This window comes from Coregonus clupeaformis, unplaced genomic scaffold (assembly GCF_020615455.1).
Source record: "Coregonus clupeaformis isolate EN_2021a unplaced genomic scaffold, ASM2061545v1 scaf0015, whole genome shotgun sequence".
NCBI classification, from domain to species: domain Eukaryota; kingdom Metazoa; phylum Chordata; class Actinopteri; order Salmoniformes; family Salmonidae; genus Coregonus; species Coregonus clupeaformis.
Genome location: NW_025533470.1, coordinates 1,448,673 through 1,469,304, shown reverse-complemented (window position 1 = coordinate 1,469,304; position 20,632 = coordinate 1,448,673). Strand labels below are relative to the sequence as shown.

The following is a 20,632-nucleotide window of genomic DNA, read 5'->3' as shown; positions in this document are numbered from 1 at the left end:
CGCAAACGCCATGCTCTACCAACTGAGCTACAGGCTGCTATAGTTAACGCTAGCCTAAATGTTTCACTGCCTATTTCACCAGCCATGGTATTTTTCATCCCTGTATCACACAAAACAAATTAGCTAGCTAACAAGTGAATGTTGATTCACTGAAAGAGAGGGAGATGAGAGAAAGCGGTTTGAAGAGAACCCCTTCTTTATGTATGTGTTTTAAAACATTTGGGTCTCCGTGACAATTGACTTTATTGTGGACCTAAATAAATAAGAGTGGTAAAGCACTGAAACATGTTTTTCCCCTCAGGGTTAGATGGTGAAGGGAATGGGCAGGCTTGTGGATCTGGTGCCCAGCACCGGATCCAAGGTGGCTGTCACCATGGGGCACTCGGCTCAGGTAAGAATGAAAACCTAGTAGTTTGTGTTTCTCTGTGTTAGAGATCTCTTTGCAACACGTCAACTGTGAAGTGGCGACTCCGGGATGCTGACCTTCTAGGCAGAGTTGCAAAGAAAAAGTCCAGTGTTTGTGTTCTTTTGCCCATCTTAATCTTTTATTTTTATTGGCCAGTCTGAGGTATGGCTTTTTATCTGCAACTCTGTCTAGAAGGTCAGCATCCCGGAGTCGCCTCTTCATTGTTGACGTTGAGACTGGCGTTTTGCGGGTACTATTTAATGAAGCTGCCAGTTGAGGACCTGTGAGGCGTCTGTTTCTCAAACCTCTATGTAGATATTCCATTTAAAAAATCTGCCGTTTCCAGCTACAATAGCAATTTACAACATTAACAATGTCTACACTGTATTTCTGATCAATTTGATGTTATTTTAAAATGGACAACATTTTTTGATTTTCTTTAAAAAACAAGGACATTTCTAAGTGACCCCAAACTTTTGAACGATAGTGTATATTTATCTATTACTGTACAGTGTAATCATTAGTTCTAGTAATGAGTATTTAATGCATCAATACCAGCAGTTACTGCTTTATAAATAATAACTCATGACAATCTGTTCTGAAACAAATCAAGCTGCGGAGTTCTTCTCTCATGCCTCATCGGAATTAGAAAACAACGTAACAAATCTTAGCAGTTTTTTACTTTTTGGCTTTGGTGAACTTTAAAAGCTCATAACTCGGGTTCTGATAAATAAATCTGCGATTAAAAAAAAAAATCTGGATTTGGAACGGTTTGTAGTTTTCAGAAATATATATTTCACGATGTGAAGGGTTTCCCTAGGGCCGCCCCATGTCTGCTGCAGAAGGTCGAGAGAGCCATGATTAAAACTACACTGCTCAAAAAAATAAAGGGAACACTAAAATAACACATCCTAGATCTGAATAAATGAAATAATCTTATTAAATACTTTTTTCTTTACATAGTTGAATGTGCTGACAACAAAATCACACAAAAATTATCAATGGAAATCAAATTTATCGACCCATGGAGGTCTGGATTTGGAGTCACCCTCAAAATTAAAGCGGAAAACCACACTACAGGCTGATCCAACTTTGATGTAATGTCCTTAAAACAAGTCAAAATGAGGCTCAGTAGTGTGTATGGCCTCCAAGTGCCTGTATGACCTCCCTACAACGCCTGGGCATGCTCCTGATGAGGTGGCGGATGGTCTCCTGAGGGATCTCCTCCCAGACCTGGACTAAAGCATCCGCCAACTCCTGGACAGTCTGTGGTGCAACGTGGCGTTGGTGGATGGAGCGAGACATGATGTCCTCAATTGGATTCAGGTCTGGGGAACGGGCGGGCCAGTCCATAGCATCAATGCCTTCCTCTTGCAGGAACTGCTGACACACTCCAGCCACATGAGGTCTAGCATTGTCTTGCATTAGGAGGAACCCAGGGCCAACCGCACCAGCATATGGTCTCACAAGGGGTCTGAGGATCTCATCTCGGTACCTAATGGCAGTCAGGCTACCTCTGGCGAGCACATGGAGGGCTGTGCGGCCCCCCAAAGAAATGCCACCCCACACCATGACTGACCCACCGCCAAACCGGTCATGCTGGAGGATGTTGCAGGCAGCATAACGTTCTCCACGGCGTCTCCAGACTCTGTCACGTCTGTCACATGTGCTCAGTGTGAACCTGCTTTCATCTGTGAAGAGCACAGGGCACCAGTGGCGAATTTGCCAATCTTGGTGTTCTCTGGCAAATGCCAAACGTCCTGCACGGTGTTGGGCTGTAAGCACAACCCCCACCTGTGGACGTCGGGCCCTCATACCACCCTCATGGAGTCTGTTTCTGACCGTTTGAGCAGACACATGCACATTTGTGGCCTGCTGGAGGTCATTTTGCAGGGCTCTGGCAGTGCTCCTCCTGCTCCTCCTTGCACAAAGGCAGAGGTAGCAGTCCTGCTGCTGGGTTGTTGCCCTCCTACGTCCTCCTCCACGTCTCCTGATGTACTGGCCTGTCTCCTGGTAGCGCCTCCATGCTCTGGACACTACGCTGACAGACACAGCAAACCTTCTTGCCACAGCTCGCATTGATGTGCCATCCTGGATGAGCTGCACTACCTGAGCCACTTGTGTGGGTTGTAGACTCCGTCTCATGCTACCACTAGAGTGAAAGCACCGCCAGCATTCAAAAGTGACCAAAACATCAGCCAGGAAGCATAGGAACTGAGAAGTGGTCTGTGGTCACCACCTGCAGAACCAGTCCTTTATTGGGGGGTGTCTTGCTAATTGCCTATAATTTCCACCTGTTGTCTATTCCATTTGCACAACAGCATGTGAAATGTATTGTCAATCAGTGTTGCTTCCTAAGTGGACAGTTTGATTTCACAGAAGTGTGATTGACTTGGAGTTACATTGTGTTGTTTAAGTGTTCCCTTAATTTTTTGGAGCAGTGTAGTTCTGATCAGTCATGGAAACAGACGCTCCCCTTTTAAAAAGAAGCTGGAGAACAGAGAAGAAGAAGAGGAGAAGGAGAAGAGAAGCTATTAAGGAAAAATCCCGGAGTTTTGGTGTAAGTAGAGCCGACTAGCGCAAAAATAATATTGTGATATTGTCCAAAATAATATTGCAATATATCGTCAAAAATCATATCCGATATGTATGGCTTTTTCCCCCATCACTCCTGTACATACGCGTCCCCCCCCCCCCCTCCTGTACATACCGCGTCCCCCCCCCCCTCCTGTACATACCGCGTCCCCCCCCCTCCTATACATACCGCGTTGTGTCCGAAGAACTCACAGTAGCAGCAGTCACAGTACTTCCCATCCTTCTGGTTGTTTGAGGAGGAAGCACAGGAGCTCCTCTCAGAACTAGAGTCCTCATCCTCTCCCTCCTCCAGCTCCGACGGGGGGTGACACAACCCCCCCGCCCCGTTAGACAGCTTGTGTCCTTTACACGCCTGGTCCCTGTAGCATGGAGACAGGATGGGGACAACAGGTAGCACAGACAGATGGACAGACAGTGGACACAGGATGGGGACAACAGGTAGCACAGACAGATGGACAGACAGTGGACACAGGATGGGGACAACAGGTAGCACAGACAGATGGACAGACAGTGGACACAGGATGGGGACAACAGGTAGCACAGACAGATGGACAGACAGTGGACAACAGGTAGCACAGACAGATGGACAGACAGATGGACAGACAGTGGACAACAGGTAGCACAGACAGATGGACAGACAGTGGACAACAGGTAGCACAGACAGATGGACAGACAGTGGACAACAGGTAGCACAGACAGATGGACAGACAGTGGACACAGGATGGGGACAACAGGTAGCACAGACAGATGGACAGACAGATGGACAGACAGTGGACAACAGGTAGCACAGACAGATGGACAGACAGTGGACAACAGGTAGCACAGACAGATGGACAGACAGATGGACAGACAGTGGACAACAGGTAGCACAGACAGATGGACAGACAGTGGACAACAGGTAGCACAGACAGATGGACAGACAGTGACAGAGAGAAACCATGTGATGACAGACAGAACCACGACCATGTCCTATCACTAGATTCTAGGGGAGGCCATCTGAAACTATGTCTGTGTTCCAGTATCTCATGCAAATCATTTAAAGTCCTCGCATGTTACCGTGAAATGGTGCTGTAATTTACAACTTAAATTGAAAAAAAATGTCACCGCATTTGGGCAATACTTCCCCAAACAATAAACACATCTTAGAGATTGACATTTAGTCAGTGCTTATCAATTTAACCTGCTAAATAGTTTGGACATTTCCAGTACTTGTATTCGATTATTAGCAATCGAATACAAACCTTGAATCAAGTACTTACCTACTAGATTCTATAATAAACCTGTTGTTGTTTTTCTCACATGAAACCATCTTTACTCACACTACCTATACTAGCCAAGCAGTCTATTACTGCACATTCCATGAAAACATCTGACTATCTACGGAACACTACTGTAGAAACATCAAACTATCTACGGAACACTACTGTAGAAACATCAAACTATCTACGGAACACTACTGTAGAAACATCAAACTATCTACGGAACACTACTGTAGAACCATCAAACTATCTACGGAACACTACTGTAGAACCATCAAACTATCTACGGAACACTACTGTAGAACCATCAAACTATCTACGGAACACTACTGTAGAACCATCAAACTATCTACGGAACACTACTGTAGAACCATCAAACTATCTACGGAACACTACTGTAGAACCATCAAACTATCTACGGAACACTACTGTAGAACCATCAAACTATCTACGGAACACTACTGTAGAACCATCAAACTATCTACGGAACACTACTGTAGAACCATCAAACTATCTACGGAACACTACTGTAGAACCATCAAACTATCTACGGAACACTACTGTAGAACCATCAAACTATCTGGTGGGGCGGCAGGTAGCTTAGTGGTTAAGAGCGTTGTGCCAGTAACCGAAAGGTCGCTGGTTCTAATCCCCGAGCCGACTAGGTGAAAAATCTGTCGATGTGCCCTTGAGCAAGGCACTTAACCCTAATTGCTCCTGTAAGTCGCTCTGGATAAGAGTGTCTGCTAAATGACTAAAATGTAAATGTAAAATGTATCTACGGAACACTACTGTAGAACCATCAAACTATCTACGGAACACTACTGTAGAACCATCAAACTATCTACGGAACACTACTGTAGAACCATCAAACTATCTACGGAACACTACTGTAGAACCATCAAACTATCTACGGAACACTACTGTAGAACCATCAAACTATCTACGGAACACTACTGTAGAACCATCAAACTATCTACGGAACACTACTGTAGAACCATCAAACTATCTACGGAACACTACTGTAGAACCATCAAACTATCTACGGAACACTACTGTAGAACCATCAAACTATCTACGGAACACTACTGTAGAACCATCAAACTATCTACGGAACACTACTGTAGAACCATCAAACTATCTACGGAACACTACTGTAGAACCATCAAACTATCTGGTGGGGCGGCAGGTAGCTTAGTGGTTAAGAGCGTTGTGCCAGTAACCGAAAGGTCGCTGGTTCTAATCCCCGAGCCGACTAGGTGAAAAATCTGTCGATGTGCCCTTGAGCAAGGCACTTAACCCTAATTGCTCCTGTAAGTCGCTCTGGATAAGAGTGTCTGCTAAATGACTAAAATGTAAATGTAAAATGTATCTACGGAACACTACTGTAGAACCATCAAACTATCTACGGAACACTACTGTAGAACCATCAAACTATCTACGAACACTACTGTAGAACCATCAAACTATCTACGGAACACTACTGTAGAACCATCAAACTATCTACGGAACACTACTGTAGAACCATCAAACTATCTACGGAACACTACTGTAGAACCATCAAACTATCTACGGAACACTACTGTAGAACCATCAAACTATCTACGGAACACTACTGTAGAACCATCAAACTATCTACGGAACACTACTGTAGAACCATCAAACTATCTAGGAACACTGTAGAACCATCAAACTATCTACGGAACACTACTGTAGAACCATCAAACTATCTACGGAACACTACTGTAGAACCATCAAACTATCTACGGAACACTACTGTAGAACCATCAAACTATCTACGGAACACTACTGTAGAACCATCAAACTATCTACGGAACACTACTGTAGAACCATCAAACTATCTACGGAACACTACTGTAGAACCATCAAACTATCTACGGAACACTACTGTAGAACCATCAAACTATCTATGGAACACTACTGTAGAACCATCAAACTATCTACGGAACACTACTGTAGTTGGAAGTTGAAAGTAACAACCAAGACCTGGATAGACCCGTCTCATCACTAGATAGACCCGTCTCATCACTAGATAGACCCGTCTCATCACTAGATAGACCCGTCTCATCACTAGATAGACCCGTCTCATCACTAGATAGACCCGTCTCATCACTAGATAGACCCGTCTCATCACTAGATAGACCCGTCTCATCACTAGATAGACCCGTCTCATCACTAGATAGTATATACACATTGTTCTTCTCCATCAGATTCCTGTGAAACTATCTACCAAACTACCAACCTGCAGGCGCCAGCGGTCAGGTGTTGCCCAGCGGTCAGGTGTTGCCCAGCGGTCAGGTGTTGCCCAGCGGTCAGGTGTTGCCCAGCGCTCAGGTGTTGCCCAGCGGTCAGGTGTCCCACGTTGGAAGAGGGCAGTGCCCCCCCACTGTGGCCGTTGCAGGGGTGATTACAGCCCATCAGGGATGGGCCCAGTTTGCTGTGCTGACCGTTCACAGGAGGAATGTGTGAGTTCTTACAGGCCAAGGGCTTATGGAGGGCCCCTGTTGGGCAGTCAGGGCCACCCAGGGTCCCCAGCTTGGCCCCTGCCGCGGGGCCGTGGAGGTTTGGTACCAGCGGGGAGAAGGGAGCGGGAGCAGCTAGACTGGGAGAGGAGGAGGATGAGGAGACATGGCCGTGTTGCTGCCCTCCAGAGCTCTGCTTGAGGGGCAGGAGAGAGGAATGCTGAGAGGAGGAGAGGCCAGTGGGGCTGTTGGGGGGGACAGACAGGTCCGAGTGTTGGTGGTGGTCGCTGGGGTGGAACGCTTCGCCTGGAGGAGAGACAAAAGTGTTGAGTGGAATATTGGACAAACATAGTTGTGATTCCCAGTGGTTACAGATCTCTGCTTCTCTCTAGAGGTGTAATCTATGGGCCATATCTAGAGGTGTAATCTATGGGCCATATCTAGAGGTGTAATCTATGGGCCATATCTAGAGGTGTAATCTATGGGCCATATCTAGAGGTGTAATCTATGGGCCATATCTAGAGGTGTAATCTATGGGCCATATCTAGAGGTGTAATCTATGGGCCATATCTAGAGGTGTAATCTATGGGCCATATCTAGAGGTGTAATCTATGGGCCATATCTAGAGGTGTAATCTATGGGCCATATCTAGAGGTGTAATATATGGGCCATATCTAGAGGTGTAATCTATGGGCCATATCTAGAGGTGTAATCTATGGGCCATATCTAGAGGTGTAATCTATGGGCCATATCTAGAGGTGTAATATATGGGCCATATCTAGAGGTGTAATCTATGGGCCATATCTAGAGGTGTAATCTATGGGCCATATCTAGAGGTGTAATCTATGGGCCATATCTAGAGGTGTAATCTATGGGCCATATCTAGAGGTGTAATCTATGGGCCATATCTAGAGGTGTAATCTATGGGCCATATCTAGAGGTGTAATCTATGGGCCATATCTAGAGGTGTAATATATGGGCCATATCTAGAGGTGTAATCTATGGGCCATATCTAGAGGTGTAATCTATGGGCCATATCTCTGCTTCTCTCTAGAGGTGTAATCTATGGGCCATATCTAGAGGTGTAATCTATGGGCCATATCTAGAGGTGTAATCTATGGGCCATATCTAGAGGTGTAATCTATGGGCCATATCTAGAGGTGTAATCTATGGGCCATATCTAGAGGTGTAATCTATGGGCCATATCTCTGCTTCTCTCTAGAGGTGTAATCTATGGGCCATATCTCTGCTTCTCTCTAGAGGTGTAATCTATGGGCACAATCCTTCCTTGAGTTCTACGTGTGTATCCATTAATAATGCACTATTGTCAATGGGACATGTGAACAGTAATTCGAGTTAGATGCCGGTATGTCTTGAGTTGTCTGTGTCCTAAAAAGGGTGAGGAAAAAAAAAGACCTCACCAGGCGGAGTTGGTCGTCGGCACATGGTCTTGAAGTGCTTGGGGGTGTTCTTACAGAGGTCCCCGGAGGTAGAGAGCGGGTTCCCGGGGGACGAACCACTGGAATTCTGGGAAGGGTGACTGTAGGGGCACACCTTGGCCCCAGGCGTTTTAGCAGATTTCCCAGGAGCCTCGTGAGAGACTCGCTTCTCGTGACACGTTGGTCCCCCTGTTCCTATTGGACCAGAGGAGGGGGGGAGGGAGAACGTTTTACTCAGAGGAGTAACAGGTTGTGTTGCTGTTTCCAGGTAGCCAGTAGCTAGCTACACACGAGTACAGTTCCCTCAATTTTGTCAGTGCAAATGTCTGCAAATGTTACAATTTCGTTAAAGTAAATTAATTGAAAACATGCCAAATAACAAAATGTCTAAATTAGTTTGCATTTGTGTGAGAGAGAGAGAGAGAGAGAGAGCGAGAGCGAGAGAGAGAGCGAGAGCGAGAGCGAGAGCGAGAGCGAGAGCGAGAGCGAGAGCGAGAGCGAGAGCGAGCGAGAGCGAGAGCGAGAGCGAGAGAGAGAGAGAGAGAGAGAGAGAGAGAGGTGTGGGGTCAAGGTCATGGTGTGTGTGTTTACCTTGCTGTGCGTGCAAGGCAGTGCTGTGGTTGCAGTGGACCCCTCCGTTGCTGTGAGCCGAGTTCCAGAGACCAGAAAGCTTGTGGGCTGAGAGGAAGGAGGATGGGTCCCAGTCTACGGAGCTCTGCTCTGGGTAACCGTTATCACAACTCTGGGCCTTACACGACGATGAGTGGGACAACGGAACCTGGCAGAGAAGGGAAAGGGAAGATGGTGGTTCAGGACATGGTTGATAGGTACAGCCTTTTTCCCCACTAAACATTTGATGCTGTAGACAGAGCAGAAATGGAGGAAGACAATGTATTAATTTACATTAACTGGAGCCGTCTGACTGGTACCTGGGAGAGGAGGACACAGGAGAAACAAGAGATGTTAGTTCAGGGTCAAAAACAGTACACTACTTTTAACCAGGGCCCAAAGCAAGGCCTACAGGGCTCTGGTCAAAGCAACGCACTACTGTTTATATTCAGAACCACACTCCTGTAAAGATTAGAGAGGATCTCATGGTAAATACTGTTGAAGTAATATGGCTACAGGTTCATCTGCCTCACCTAAAGCCCATTCTGGTGGGAAAGCTGCTATAGACCACCAAGTGCTAACAGTCAGTATCTGGATAACGTGTGAAATGCTTGATAATGCATGTGATAAACAGAGAGGTATTTTTCTGGGTGATTTAAATATTGACTGGCTTTCAGCAAGCTGCCCACTCAAGAGAAAGCTTCAAACTGTAACTAGTGCCTGCAAACTGGTTCAGGTTATCAGTCAACCTATCAGGGTGGTTACAAACAGCACAGGAAGGAAATCATCAACATGTATTGATCACATCTTTACTGATGCTGCAGAAATTTGTTTGAAAGCAGTATCCAGATCCATCGGGTGTAGTGATCACAATATAGTAGCCATATCTAGGAAAACCAAAGTTCCAAAGGCTGGGCCTAATATAGTGTATAAGAGGTCATACAATAAGTTTTGTAGTGATTCCCATGTTGTTGATGTAAATAATATATGTTGGTCCGTGGTGTGTAATGAGGAGCAAACAGACACTGCACTTGACACATTTATGAAATTGCTTATTTCAATTACTAATAAGCATGCACCCATTAAGAAAATGACTGTAAAAAAAAAAAAAAAAGTAATCCCAGTGGATTGATGAGGAATTGAAAAATGGTCTGGTTGAGAGGGATGAGGCAAAAGGAATGGCAAGTAAGTCTGGCTGCACAACCGGTTGGCAAAACGTACTGCAAATTGAGAAATCATGTGACTAAACTGAATAAAAAGAAGAAGAAACTACACTATGAAACAAAGATAAATGACATAAAAAATTATAGTAAAAACGCTTTTGGAGCACCTTAAATGGAGCATTCATTTAAATCAGATGGCTCAGTCATCACAAAACCCACTGATATTGCCAACTACTTTAATGATTTTTTCATTGGCAAGATTAGCAAACGGAGGCATGACATGCCAGCAACAAACGCTGACACTACACATCCAAGTATATCTGACCAAATTATGAAAGACAAGCGTTGTAATTTTGAATTCAGTAAAGTGAGTGTGGAAGACGTGAATTTTTTTGTTGTTGTCTATCAACAATGATAAGCCACCGGGGTCTGACAGCTTTATTACTGAGGATAATAGCGGACGATATTGCCACTCCTATTTGCCATATCTTCAATCTAAGCCTACTAGAAAGTGTGTGCCCTCAGACCTGGAGGGAAGCAAAAGTCATTCCTCTACCTAAGAATAGTAAATCCCCCTTTACTGGCTCAAATAGCCGACCAATCAGCCCGTTACCAACCCTTGGTGACCTTCTGGGAAAAATGGTGTTTGACCAGATACAATGCTATTTTTACAGTAAACAAATTGACACAAACTTTCAGCACGCTTATAGGGAAGGACATTCAACAAGCACAGCACTTACACAAATGACTGATGATTGGCTGAGATAAATGTATGATAAAAACATTGTGGGGGCTGTTTTGTTAGACTTCAGTGCGGCTTTTGACATTATTGATCATAGTCTGTTGCTGGAAAAACGTATGTGTTATGGCTTTACACCCCCTGCTATATTGTGGATAAAGTCAGAGTGTCGATGTATGCGGATGTATGCGGATAACTCAACACTATACACGTCAGCCAGTGAAATCACTGCAACACTTAACAAAAAGCTGCAGTTAGTTTCAGAGTGGGTAGCAAGGAATAAGTTAGTCCTAAATATTTCTAAAACTAAAAGCATTGTATTTGGGACAAATCATTCACTAACCCCTAAACCTCAACTAAATATTGTAATAAATAATGTGGAAATTGAGCAAGTTGAGGTGACTAAACTGCTTGGAGTAACCCTGGATTGTAAACTGTCACGGTCAAAACATATTGATACAACAGTAGCTAAGATGGGGAGAAGTCTGTCCATAATAAAGCGCTGCTCTACCTTCTTAACAGCACTATCAACAAGGCAGGTTCTACAGGCCCTAGTTTTGTCACACCTGGACTACTGTTCAGTCGTGTGGTCAGGTGCCATAAAGAGGTACTTGGGAAAATTGCAATTGGCTCAGAACAGGGCAGCACGGCTGGCCCTTGGATGAACACAGAGAGCTAACATTATTAATATGCATGTCAATCTCTTCTGGCTCAAAGTGGAGGAGAGATTGAATTCATCACTACTTGTATTTGTGAGAGGTATTGACATGTTGAATGCACCGAGCTGTCTGTTTAAACTACTGGCGCACAGCTCGGACACCCATGCATACCCAACAAGACATGCCACCAGAGGTCTCTTCACAGTCCCCAAGTCCAGAACAGACTATGGGAGGCACACAGTACTACATAGAGCCATGACTACATGGATCTCTATTCCACATCAGGTAACTGATGCAAGCAGTAGAATTAGATTAAAAAAACAGATAAAAATACACCTTATGGAACAGCGGGGACTGTGAAGAAACACACACCATAAGACACGCACTCCATACACACACCTACACATGGATTCTGTATTGTAGATATGTGATAGTGGAGTAGTGGCCTGAGGGAACACACTAAATATGTTGTGAAAAGTGTTATGAAATGTAATGTCATTTAAAATATTACCATGGTATATAACTGCCTTAATGTTGCTGGACCCCAGGAAGAGTAGCTGCTGCCTTGGCAGGAACTAATGGGGATCCATAATAAACCCCAGGAAGAGTAGCTGCTGCCTTGGCAGGAACTAATGGGGATCCATAATAAACCCCAGGAAGAGTAGCTGCTGCCTTGGCAGGAACTAATGGGGATCCATAATAAACCCCAGGAAGAGTAGCTGCTGCCTTGGCAGGAACTAATGGGGATCCATAATAAACCCCAGGAAGAGTAGCTGCTGCCTTGGCAGGAACTAATGGGGATCCATAATAAATACAAATGACTCTAGTTTTACCAGAACACATTCTGTTTTACAGCAAACACCTGAGTAAAAGTTAGAGGATAGAGGAGAGGAGTTGAATAAGCACTTGAGCAGTCTCCTGGATGTGCGTAGCATTTAAATACGGACAGGAGAGAAGCCCTTAGCTCAGGTTGAGAGGCAGAGCCCTGAGTTTCTCCTGACCTCACCAAGACGGTCCCATTTTTCCTTGTCATTTACATGACCTTGCCAAGACGCCTGCGATAGACTAGCGTCCTGTCTAGGCTAGGGTTGTACTGGTACATCAAGCTGCCTCACTCTACAGAAACAGGAGATAGTCTCCTGCCCTATGGGCCGTTCCGTTCACTCTGCAGAAACAGGAGATAGACTCCTGCCCTATGGGCCGTTCTGGTTCACTCTACAGAAACAGGAGATAGACTCCTGCCCTATGGGCCGTTCTGGTTCACTCTACAGAAACAGGAGATAGACTCCTGCCCTATGGGCCGTTCTGGTTCACTCTACAGAAACAGGAGATAGACTCCTGCCCTATGGGCCGTTCTGGTTCACTCTACAGAAACAGGAGATAGACTCCTGCCCTATGGGCCGTTCTGGTTCACTCTACAGAAACAGGAGATAGACTCCTGCCCTGTGAATAATGTGATCCACAGTTGATTTCAAACTTCACATTTCTCTAGTAACTACTTATCATAATGAATGATATCAGACAAAATGCCTGTGATAAATCAGTGTCAATGATTTTGGGTTTATCATCCCAGCTCTACTCCCACCCTATGGGCCGGTCTGGCTCTGACAAGACTAGTTACACTCCATGACCAAAAGTATGTGGACACCTGAACATCTCATTCCAAAATCATGGGCATTAATATGGAGTTGGTCCCCCTTTACTGCTATAACAGCCTCCACTCTTCTGGGAAGGCTTTCCACTAGATGTTGGAACATTGTCGCAGGGACTTGCTTCCATTCAGCCACAAGAGCGTTAGTGAGGTCGGGCACTGATGTTGGGCGATTAGGCCTGGCTTGCGGTCGGCGTTCCAATTCATCCCAAAGGTGTTCGAAGGGGTTGAGGTCAGGGCTGTGCAGGCCAGTCAAGTTTTTCCACACCGATCTCAACAAACCATTCTGTATAGACCTCACCTTGTGCACGGCGGCATTGTCATGCTGAAACAGGAAAGGGCCTTCCCCAAATTGGTGAAGCGTGATTTATCACTTTCCACTGCTCCAGAGTCCAATGGCGGTGAGCTTTACACCACTCCAGCTGACGCTTGGCATTGCACATGGTGATCTTAGGCATGTGTGTGGCTGCTCGGCCATGGAAAAACCCATTTCATGAAGCTCCCGACGAACAGTTCTTGTGCTGAATCCACATGAATAAGTCTACCTCAGTGAACCTCTGCTTGTGACGAGAGAAGGCCAAGTCCGACAGAGAACAAACCGCTTTAGAAGAGACGAATCTTATGATGTCAGGATCCTTAGATGTGGTATTCATTTAGCCATGCAGAATGGACCACTGTAGCACCACATAAACAGCCACAGGATAACAGTACTGAAGCTGCCTGTATCCATCCACAGTTGGAAAATGGTGCAGGTTTCATCATCACCAAATCCAGTGCCTTTCAGCTTGTTGGTGGATGAGGTGACCAGACATACCCCCTATTGTAGCAAACAGCCCATAGCTAGCGAGCTGTAACATGGGTATTCATGTAACTGTAGTTAGTGCTAATGCTGGGCTAGCTTGAGTTGCATGGTCTTGTAATATTCAGCAGTGCAGAAGTCTCCTGGGCGCTCTTCTCGCTCTTCTCCTCTCTTTTCCACTCCCCTACTTTCCTTCCCCTCCTACCAGTGCGGGCGTCTCCTGGGCGCTCCGTCTCTCCCCTACCTCCTCCCTCCCCCTCTTACCGGTGCAGACGTTTCCTGTGCGCTCTGTCTCTCCTCTTCCTCAACGCTCTTCCGGCAGCTCTGGCAGATCCATAGCGGCACCTCTCCCAGCAGAGACTGGCTCAGTGAAGGCACGGTGTCGGACAGCTTCCGGCCCGGCACCTCTCTGAGCAGGGCCTGGGACAGGGCTGGGACAGCATCGGCTAGCTTCGCCCCGTGGCCCCCAGGCAGACCGTTGTCAGAGCTCGCCCCCCAGTCCTTAAACTCACGATGACACAGGAGGCAGCAGGTGTGCATCGGCTGGGGGAGAGCGACAGAGAGGTGAGTCAGTGACATTAGGAATGGAGCGGAGAGGAGGAGAGAGAGGTCAATCATCTAGGTGAAGGACAGGAAGAGAGGTCAATCATCTAGGTGAAGGACAGGAAGAGAGGAGAGAGGTCAATCATCTAGGTGAAGGACAGGAAGAGAGGAGAGAGGTCAATCATCTAGGTGAAGGACAGGAAGAGAGGTCAATCATCTAGGTGAAGGACAGGAAGAGAGGAGAGAGGTCAATCATCTAGGTGAAGGACAGGAAGAGAGAAGGAGAGAGGTCAATCATCTAGGTGAAGGACAGGAAGAGAGGTCAATCATCTAGGTGAAGGACAGGAAGAGAAGAGAGAGGTCAATCATCTAAACTCAGCAAAAAAAGAAGCGTCCTCTCACTGTCAACTGCGTTTATTTTCAGCAAACTTAACATGTGTAAATATTTGTATGAACATAAGATTCAACAACTGAGACATAAACTGAACAAGTTCCACAGACATGTGATTAACAGAAATTGAATAATGTGTCCCTGAACAAAGGGGGGGGTCAAAATCAAAAGTAACAGTCAGTATCTGGTGTGGCCACCAGCTGCATTAAGTACTGCAGTGCATCTCCTCCTCATGGACTGCAGCAGATTTGCCAGTTCTTGCTGTGAGATGTTACCCCACTTTTCCACCAAGGCACCTGCAAGTTCCCGGACATTTCTGTGGGGAATGGCCCTAGCCTTCACCCTCCGATCCAACAGGTCCCAGACGTGCTCAATGGGATTGAGAACGGGATCTTCGCTGGCCATGGCAGAACACTGACATTCCTGTCTTGCAGGAAATCACGCACAGAACGAGCAGTATGGCTGGTGGCATTGTCATGCTGGAGGGTCATGTCAGGATGAGCCTGCAGGAAGGGTACCACATGAGGGAGGAGGATGTCTTCCCTGTAACGCACAGCGTTGAGATTGCCTGCAATGACAACAAGCTCAGTCCGATGATGCTGTGACACACCGCCCCACACCATGACGGACCCTCCACCTCCAAATCGATCCCGCACGAGAGTACAGGCCTCGGTGTAACGCTCATTCCTTCGATGATAAACACGAATCCGACCATCACCCCTGGTGAGACAAAACCGTGACTCGTCAGTGAAGAGCACTTTTTGCCAGTCCTGTCTGGTCCAGCGACGGTGGGTTTGTGCCCATAGGCGACGTTGTTGCCGGTGATGTCTGGTGAGGACCTGCCTTACAACAGGCCTACAAACCCTCAGTCCAGCCTCTCTCAGCCTATTGCGGACAGTCTGAGCACTCATGGAGGGATTGTGCGTTCCTGGTGTAATTCGGGCAGTTGTTGTTGCCATCCTGTACCTGTCCCGCAGGTGTGATGTTCGGATGTACCGATCCTGTGCAGGTGTTGTTACACGTGGTCTGCCACTGCGAGGACGATCAGCTGTCTGTAGCGCTGTCTTAGGCGTCTCACAGTACGGACATTGCAATGTATTGCCCTGGCCACATCTGCAGTCCTCATGCCTCCTTGCAGCATGCCTAAGGCACGTTCACGCAGATGAGCAGGGACCCTGGGCATCTTTCTTTTGGGGTTATTCAGAGTCAGTAGAAAGGCCTCTTTAGTGTCCTAAGTTTTCATAACTGTGACCTTAAATTGCAACCGTCTGTAAGCTGTTAGTGTCTTAACGACCGTTCCACAGGTGCATGTTCATTCATTGTTTATGGTTCATTGAACAAGCATGGGAAACAGTGTTTAAACCCTTTACAATTGAAATCTGTGAAGTTATTTGGATTTTACAAATTATCTTTGAAAGACAGGGTCCTGAAAAGGGATGTTTCTTTTTTTGCTGCGTTTCGGTGAAGGACAGGAAGAGAGGAGGAGAGAGGAGGTCAATCATCTAGGTGAAGGACGAGAAGAGAGGATGGGGGAGAGAAGAGAGGATGATGGGGGAGAGAAGAGAGGAGGATGGGGGGAGAGAAGAGAGGAGGATGGGGGGAGAGAAGAGAGGAGGATGGGGGAGAGAAGAGAGGAGGATGGGGAAGAGAAGAGAGGAGGATGGGGAAGAGAAGAGAGGAGGATTGGGGAAGAGAAGAGAGGAGGATGGGGGGAGAGAAGAGAGGAGGATGGGGGGAGAGAAGAGGAGGATGGGGGGAGAGAAGAGAGGAGGATGGGGGGAGAGAAGAGAGGAGGATGGGGGGAGAGAAGAGAGGAGGATGGGGGAGAGAAGAGAGGAGGATGGGGGGAGAGAAGAGAGGAGGATGGGGGAGAGAAGAGAGGAGGATGGGGGAGAGAAGGATGGGGGAGAGGAAGATGGGGGAGAGAAGGACATTTTAGGTCAAGAAGATTAGGGGTGGAGAAGAGGATGGGATCTGAGGAGAGGTGGATGTTAGTGAGATGGACATGGAGTATGATGAAGTTGCCCCCTGGACACTGATCAAAGCTCAGGTTTTTAACCCCCTGGACACTGATCTAAGGTCAGATTTTTAACACAGAGATTAGAATTTCACGAGTAAGATCTCACCATGTTGACAATGATCACAACAACATCTGTATTGCAAAGAGGAAGCAAAAGTTGACCATGGAGGCAGCTTGCCACATGCACAGTGGTTTCTTACAAAACACAGTGGTTAGTATGTAGTGATTTAATGTGGCCCAGGTCCACACTAGCTAGTGGTCTTCTGGTACAGTAAACTTTGTTTACCACAAAACCCCATACACCTACAAGGGCGTCCATGTAACGTTTATGTAAAAACTTCGACGCATGCATATGACACTTGAGAGTAGAAATGTGTGCAGAGAAAGTGCACACGTTTGCAAAGTGCAAACTTCACAAAGCAAGCCATGCATGGTGCTAGCTAAACGTTAACACTATTTACAGCTAGCCAGGTAAATATCCCCGGGATGTAGTTTGTTAGTCAACTAGCTAGCACATGTAGTTACAGTACCGGTGCGCAGTATATTGTGTACTAGCTGCCAAGTGAGATTGAATGTCAGCAAACTTGCAATACCACCGCGGGCTAGGCGCTAACAAGCTAGATACAAATTCGATAGGCAACATTTTACGACGTGTCTGTGGCAACAATGTCAATCTTGCGCCTGACACTAACTACTACCAGCAAATGCAGACTGGATGTCGTTAGCTAGCTAGCCTTGTTGGCTAAAACTAATGTGAATGGGTCTTTTATTTATAGGTTGCACAATTTACAACACTGGCTGAGTTTGAATTATTTATTAAGCAACTAACCTGTAAATCGCTCTGGATAAGAGCGTCTGCTAAAATGACTAAAATGTAAAATGTAAGTGGAGCTAGATATCACTACGCCCCGACCAGAAATAGTAAATGAACAAAAATACAACCCTGGAACACTAATTAGTTATGCAACTTAACTAGCTAGAATCCCCAATCAGCCATCAAAAAATAAATAAAGGAATTAGCAGAAATAAAGGATGGCCCTAACTGATTGGTAGGTTAGCAAACCTTTTAGTTAGCCCACTAGTTATTTTTGCGGCTAGCTAACGTTACCTGGTTCGCCCTGGCGGCCAGTCTATCCAGCCCTGCATCTCCGCCACCACCGCCAGCTGCATCTCCGGGAGATACGGGGCTCTTCGATATGTTCTGTTGTACGGGCACCAGCTCCTTGCTCCCGACTCCTTGCTGTTTGCTTTTTTTCCTCGCCATCACGCAGGTGTCGGAGATATCCTTTGACCAAGGTTGCACTAGTTTAGAGGTGTTTAAAAGCACGGTTTCGATTCTTCTAGGATCACAAACGCGCCCTATCTTCTCCAGTCAAGACAACAGTCAATATGGCGGAGCGCTGCCACACTCTGGGGTTCATAGGTCAAAGATAGTGATGGCAAAATGGCTTCACCGTGATGAAGCTAAGCAGTCGCCATGTTGAGTGAGGGCAACCGTACCAGGTAAATCACACAGTGATTTTGTACAAAATCTCTGGTTACAGGCCACAAATTGGTGCATTTTGCATTTATTGGCATAATGAATATTTCCACCTGAACTATTATATAATGATAATAATCTATCAATGATTGGCTACCACACCATTCAATGTCATGTTAAGTATGAAAATGTATGCACTCACTAACTGTGAGTCGCTCTGGATAAGAGCGTCTGCTAAATGACTAAAATGTAAAATGTAATGTTATTACACGCGCATTATATGAATTGCATTATACATCTAAGAGATCTAAATTTTGTCTAAGATCTAAATGTAAACTAAAAAATAACATAATGCAGATTGGTGCATGCATACATTTGCACATGCGGTTCAATATTCAATTTTAGAGTGAAATGTTCCTTCGGTCCTATGTTCCCTCGGTCCTATGTTCCCTGGGTCCTATGTTCCCTCGGCCCTATGTTCCCTGGGTCCTATGTTCCCTCGGTCCTATGTTCCCTGGGTCCTGTGTTCCCTCGGTCCTGTGTTCCCTCGGTCCTGTGTTCCCTCTGCCCTATGTTCCCTGGGTCCTATGTTCCCTCGGTCCTGTGTTCCCTCGGTCCTGTGTTCCCTCTGCCCTATGTTCCCACAGCCCTATGTTCCCTCGGTCCTATGTTCCCTGGGTCCTATGTTCCCTCGGCCCTATGTTCCCTGGGTCCTGTGTTCCCTGGGTCCTATGTTCCCTGGGTCCTATGTTCCCACAGCCCTATACTCCCTCAGCCCTATGTTCCCTGGGTCCTATGTTCCCTGGGTCCTATGTTCCCTGGGTCCTATGTTCCCTGGGTCCTATGTTCCCTGGGTCCTATGTTCCCTCTGCCCTATGTTCCCTGGGTCCTATGTTCCATGGGTCCTATGTTCCCTCTGCCCTATGTTCCCTGGGTCCTATGTTCCCTGGGTCCTATGTTCCCTCGGTCCTGTGTTCCCTGGGTGCTATGTTCCCTGGGTCCTATGTTCCCTGGGTCCTATGTTCCCTGGGTCCTATGTTCCCTCTGCCCTATGTTCCCTGGGTCCTATGTTCCCTGGGTCCTATGTTCCCTCTGCCCTATGTTCCCTGGGTCCTATGTTCCCTCGGCCCTATGTTCCCTGGGTCCTATGTTCCCTCGGTCCTGTGTTCCCTCAGTCCTGTGTTCCCTCTGCCCTATGTTCCCTGGGTCCTATGTTCCCTCGGTCCTGTGTTCCCTCGGTCCTGTGTTCCCTCTGCCCTATGTTCCCACAGCCCTATGTTCCCTCGGTCCTATGTTCCCTGGGTCCTATGTTCCCTCAGCCCTATGTTCCCTGGGTCCTGTGTTCCCTGGGTCCTGTGTTCCCTGGGCCCTGTGTTCCCTGGGTCCTATGTTCCCTGGGTCCTATGTTCCCTCGGTCCTGTGTTCCCTGGGTCCTATGTTCCCTGGGTCCTATGTTCCCTGGGTCCTATATTCCCTGGGTCCTGTGTTCCCTGGGTCCTATGTTCCCTCGGTCCTGTGTTCCCTGGGTCCTGTGTTCCCTGGGTCCTATGTTCCCTGGGTCCTATGTTCCCTCGGTCCTATGTTCCCTCGGTCCTATGTTCCCTGGGTCCTATGTTCCCTCTGCCCTATGTTCCCTGGGTCCTATGTTCCCTGGGTCCTATGTTCCCTGGGTCCTATGTTCCCTCTGCCCTATGTTCCCTGGGTCCTATGTTCCCTGGGTCCTATGTTCCCTCAGTCCTGTGTTCCCTGGGTCCTATGTTCCCTGGGTCCTATGTTCCCTGGGTCCTATGTTCCCTGGGTCCTGTGTTCCCTGGGTCCTATGTTCCCTCTGTCCTGTGTTCCCTGGGTCCTGTGTTCCCTGGGTCCTATGTTCCCTCAGTCCTGTGTTCCCTGGGTCCTGTGTTCCCTGGGTCCTATGTTCCCTCTGTCCTATGTTCCCTGGGTCCTATGTTCCCTCTGCCGTATGTTCCCTGGGTCCTATGTTCCCTGGGTCCTATGTTCCCTGGGTCCTATGTTCCCTCTGCCCTATGTTCCCTGGGTCCTATGTTCCCTGGGTCCTATGTTCCCTCGGTCCTGTGTTCCCTGGGTCCTATGTTCCCTGGGTCCTATGTTCCCTGGGTCCTATGTTCCCTGGGTCCTGTGTTCCCTGGGTCCTATGTTCCCTCGGTCCTGTGTTCCCTGGGTCCTGTGTTCCCTGGGTCCTATGTTCCCTCGGTCCTGTGTTCCCTGGGTCCTGTGTTCCCTGGGTCCTGTGTTCCCTGGGTCCTATGTTCCCTCGGTCCTGTGTTCCCTGGGTCCTGTGTTCCCTGGGTCCTATGTTCCCTGGGTCCTATGTTTCCTGGGTCCTAAAATATTTTACAAAGCTTATATTTTTCACACCCTTGATGTACACATAT

The 20,632-nt window shown here is 47.1% G+C and overlaps 1 protein-coding gene across 4 annotated transcripts in view; it reads right to left on the bottom strand.

Moving 5' to 3' along the window:
• Positions 1–18,153, bottom strand: part of LOC121559987 (protein FAM193B) — a 36,494-nt gene extending 18,341 nt beyond the window's left edge. For 3 of the 4 annotated variants that reach the window (XM_041873025.2, XM_041873026.2, XM_041873027.2), the window contains exons 1-6: positions 17,865–18,153; positions 14,067–14,345; positions 8,774–8,960; positions 8,165–8,377; positions 6,524–7,049; positions 3,171–3,360 (exon numbers count right to left, since the gene is read on the bottom strand). In XM_041873025.2, coding sequence (XP_041728959.1) covers positions 3,171–3,360; positions 6,524–7,049; positions 8,165–8,377; positions 8,774–8,960; positions 14,067–14,345; positions 17,865–18,020 — 1,551 coding nt within the window. In that variant the 5' untranslated portion in view covers positions 18,021–18,153. The remainder of the gene's footprint in view (positions 1–3,170; positions 3,361–6,523; positions 7,050–8,164; positions 8,378–8,773; positions 8,961–14,066; positions 14,346–17,864) is intronic. The other variant, XM_041873028.2, reaches the window with a different exon arrangement.
• Positions 18,154–20,632: the final 2,479 nt, after the last annotated feature.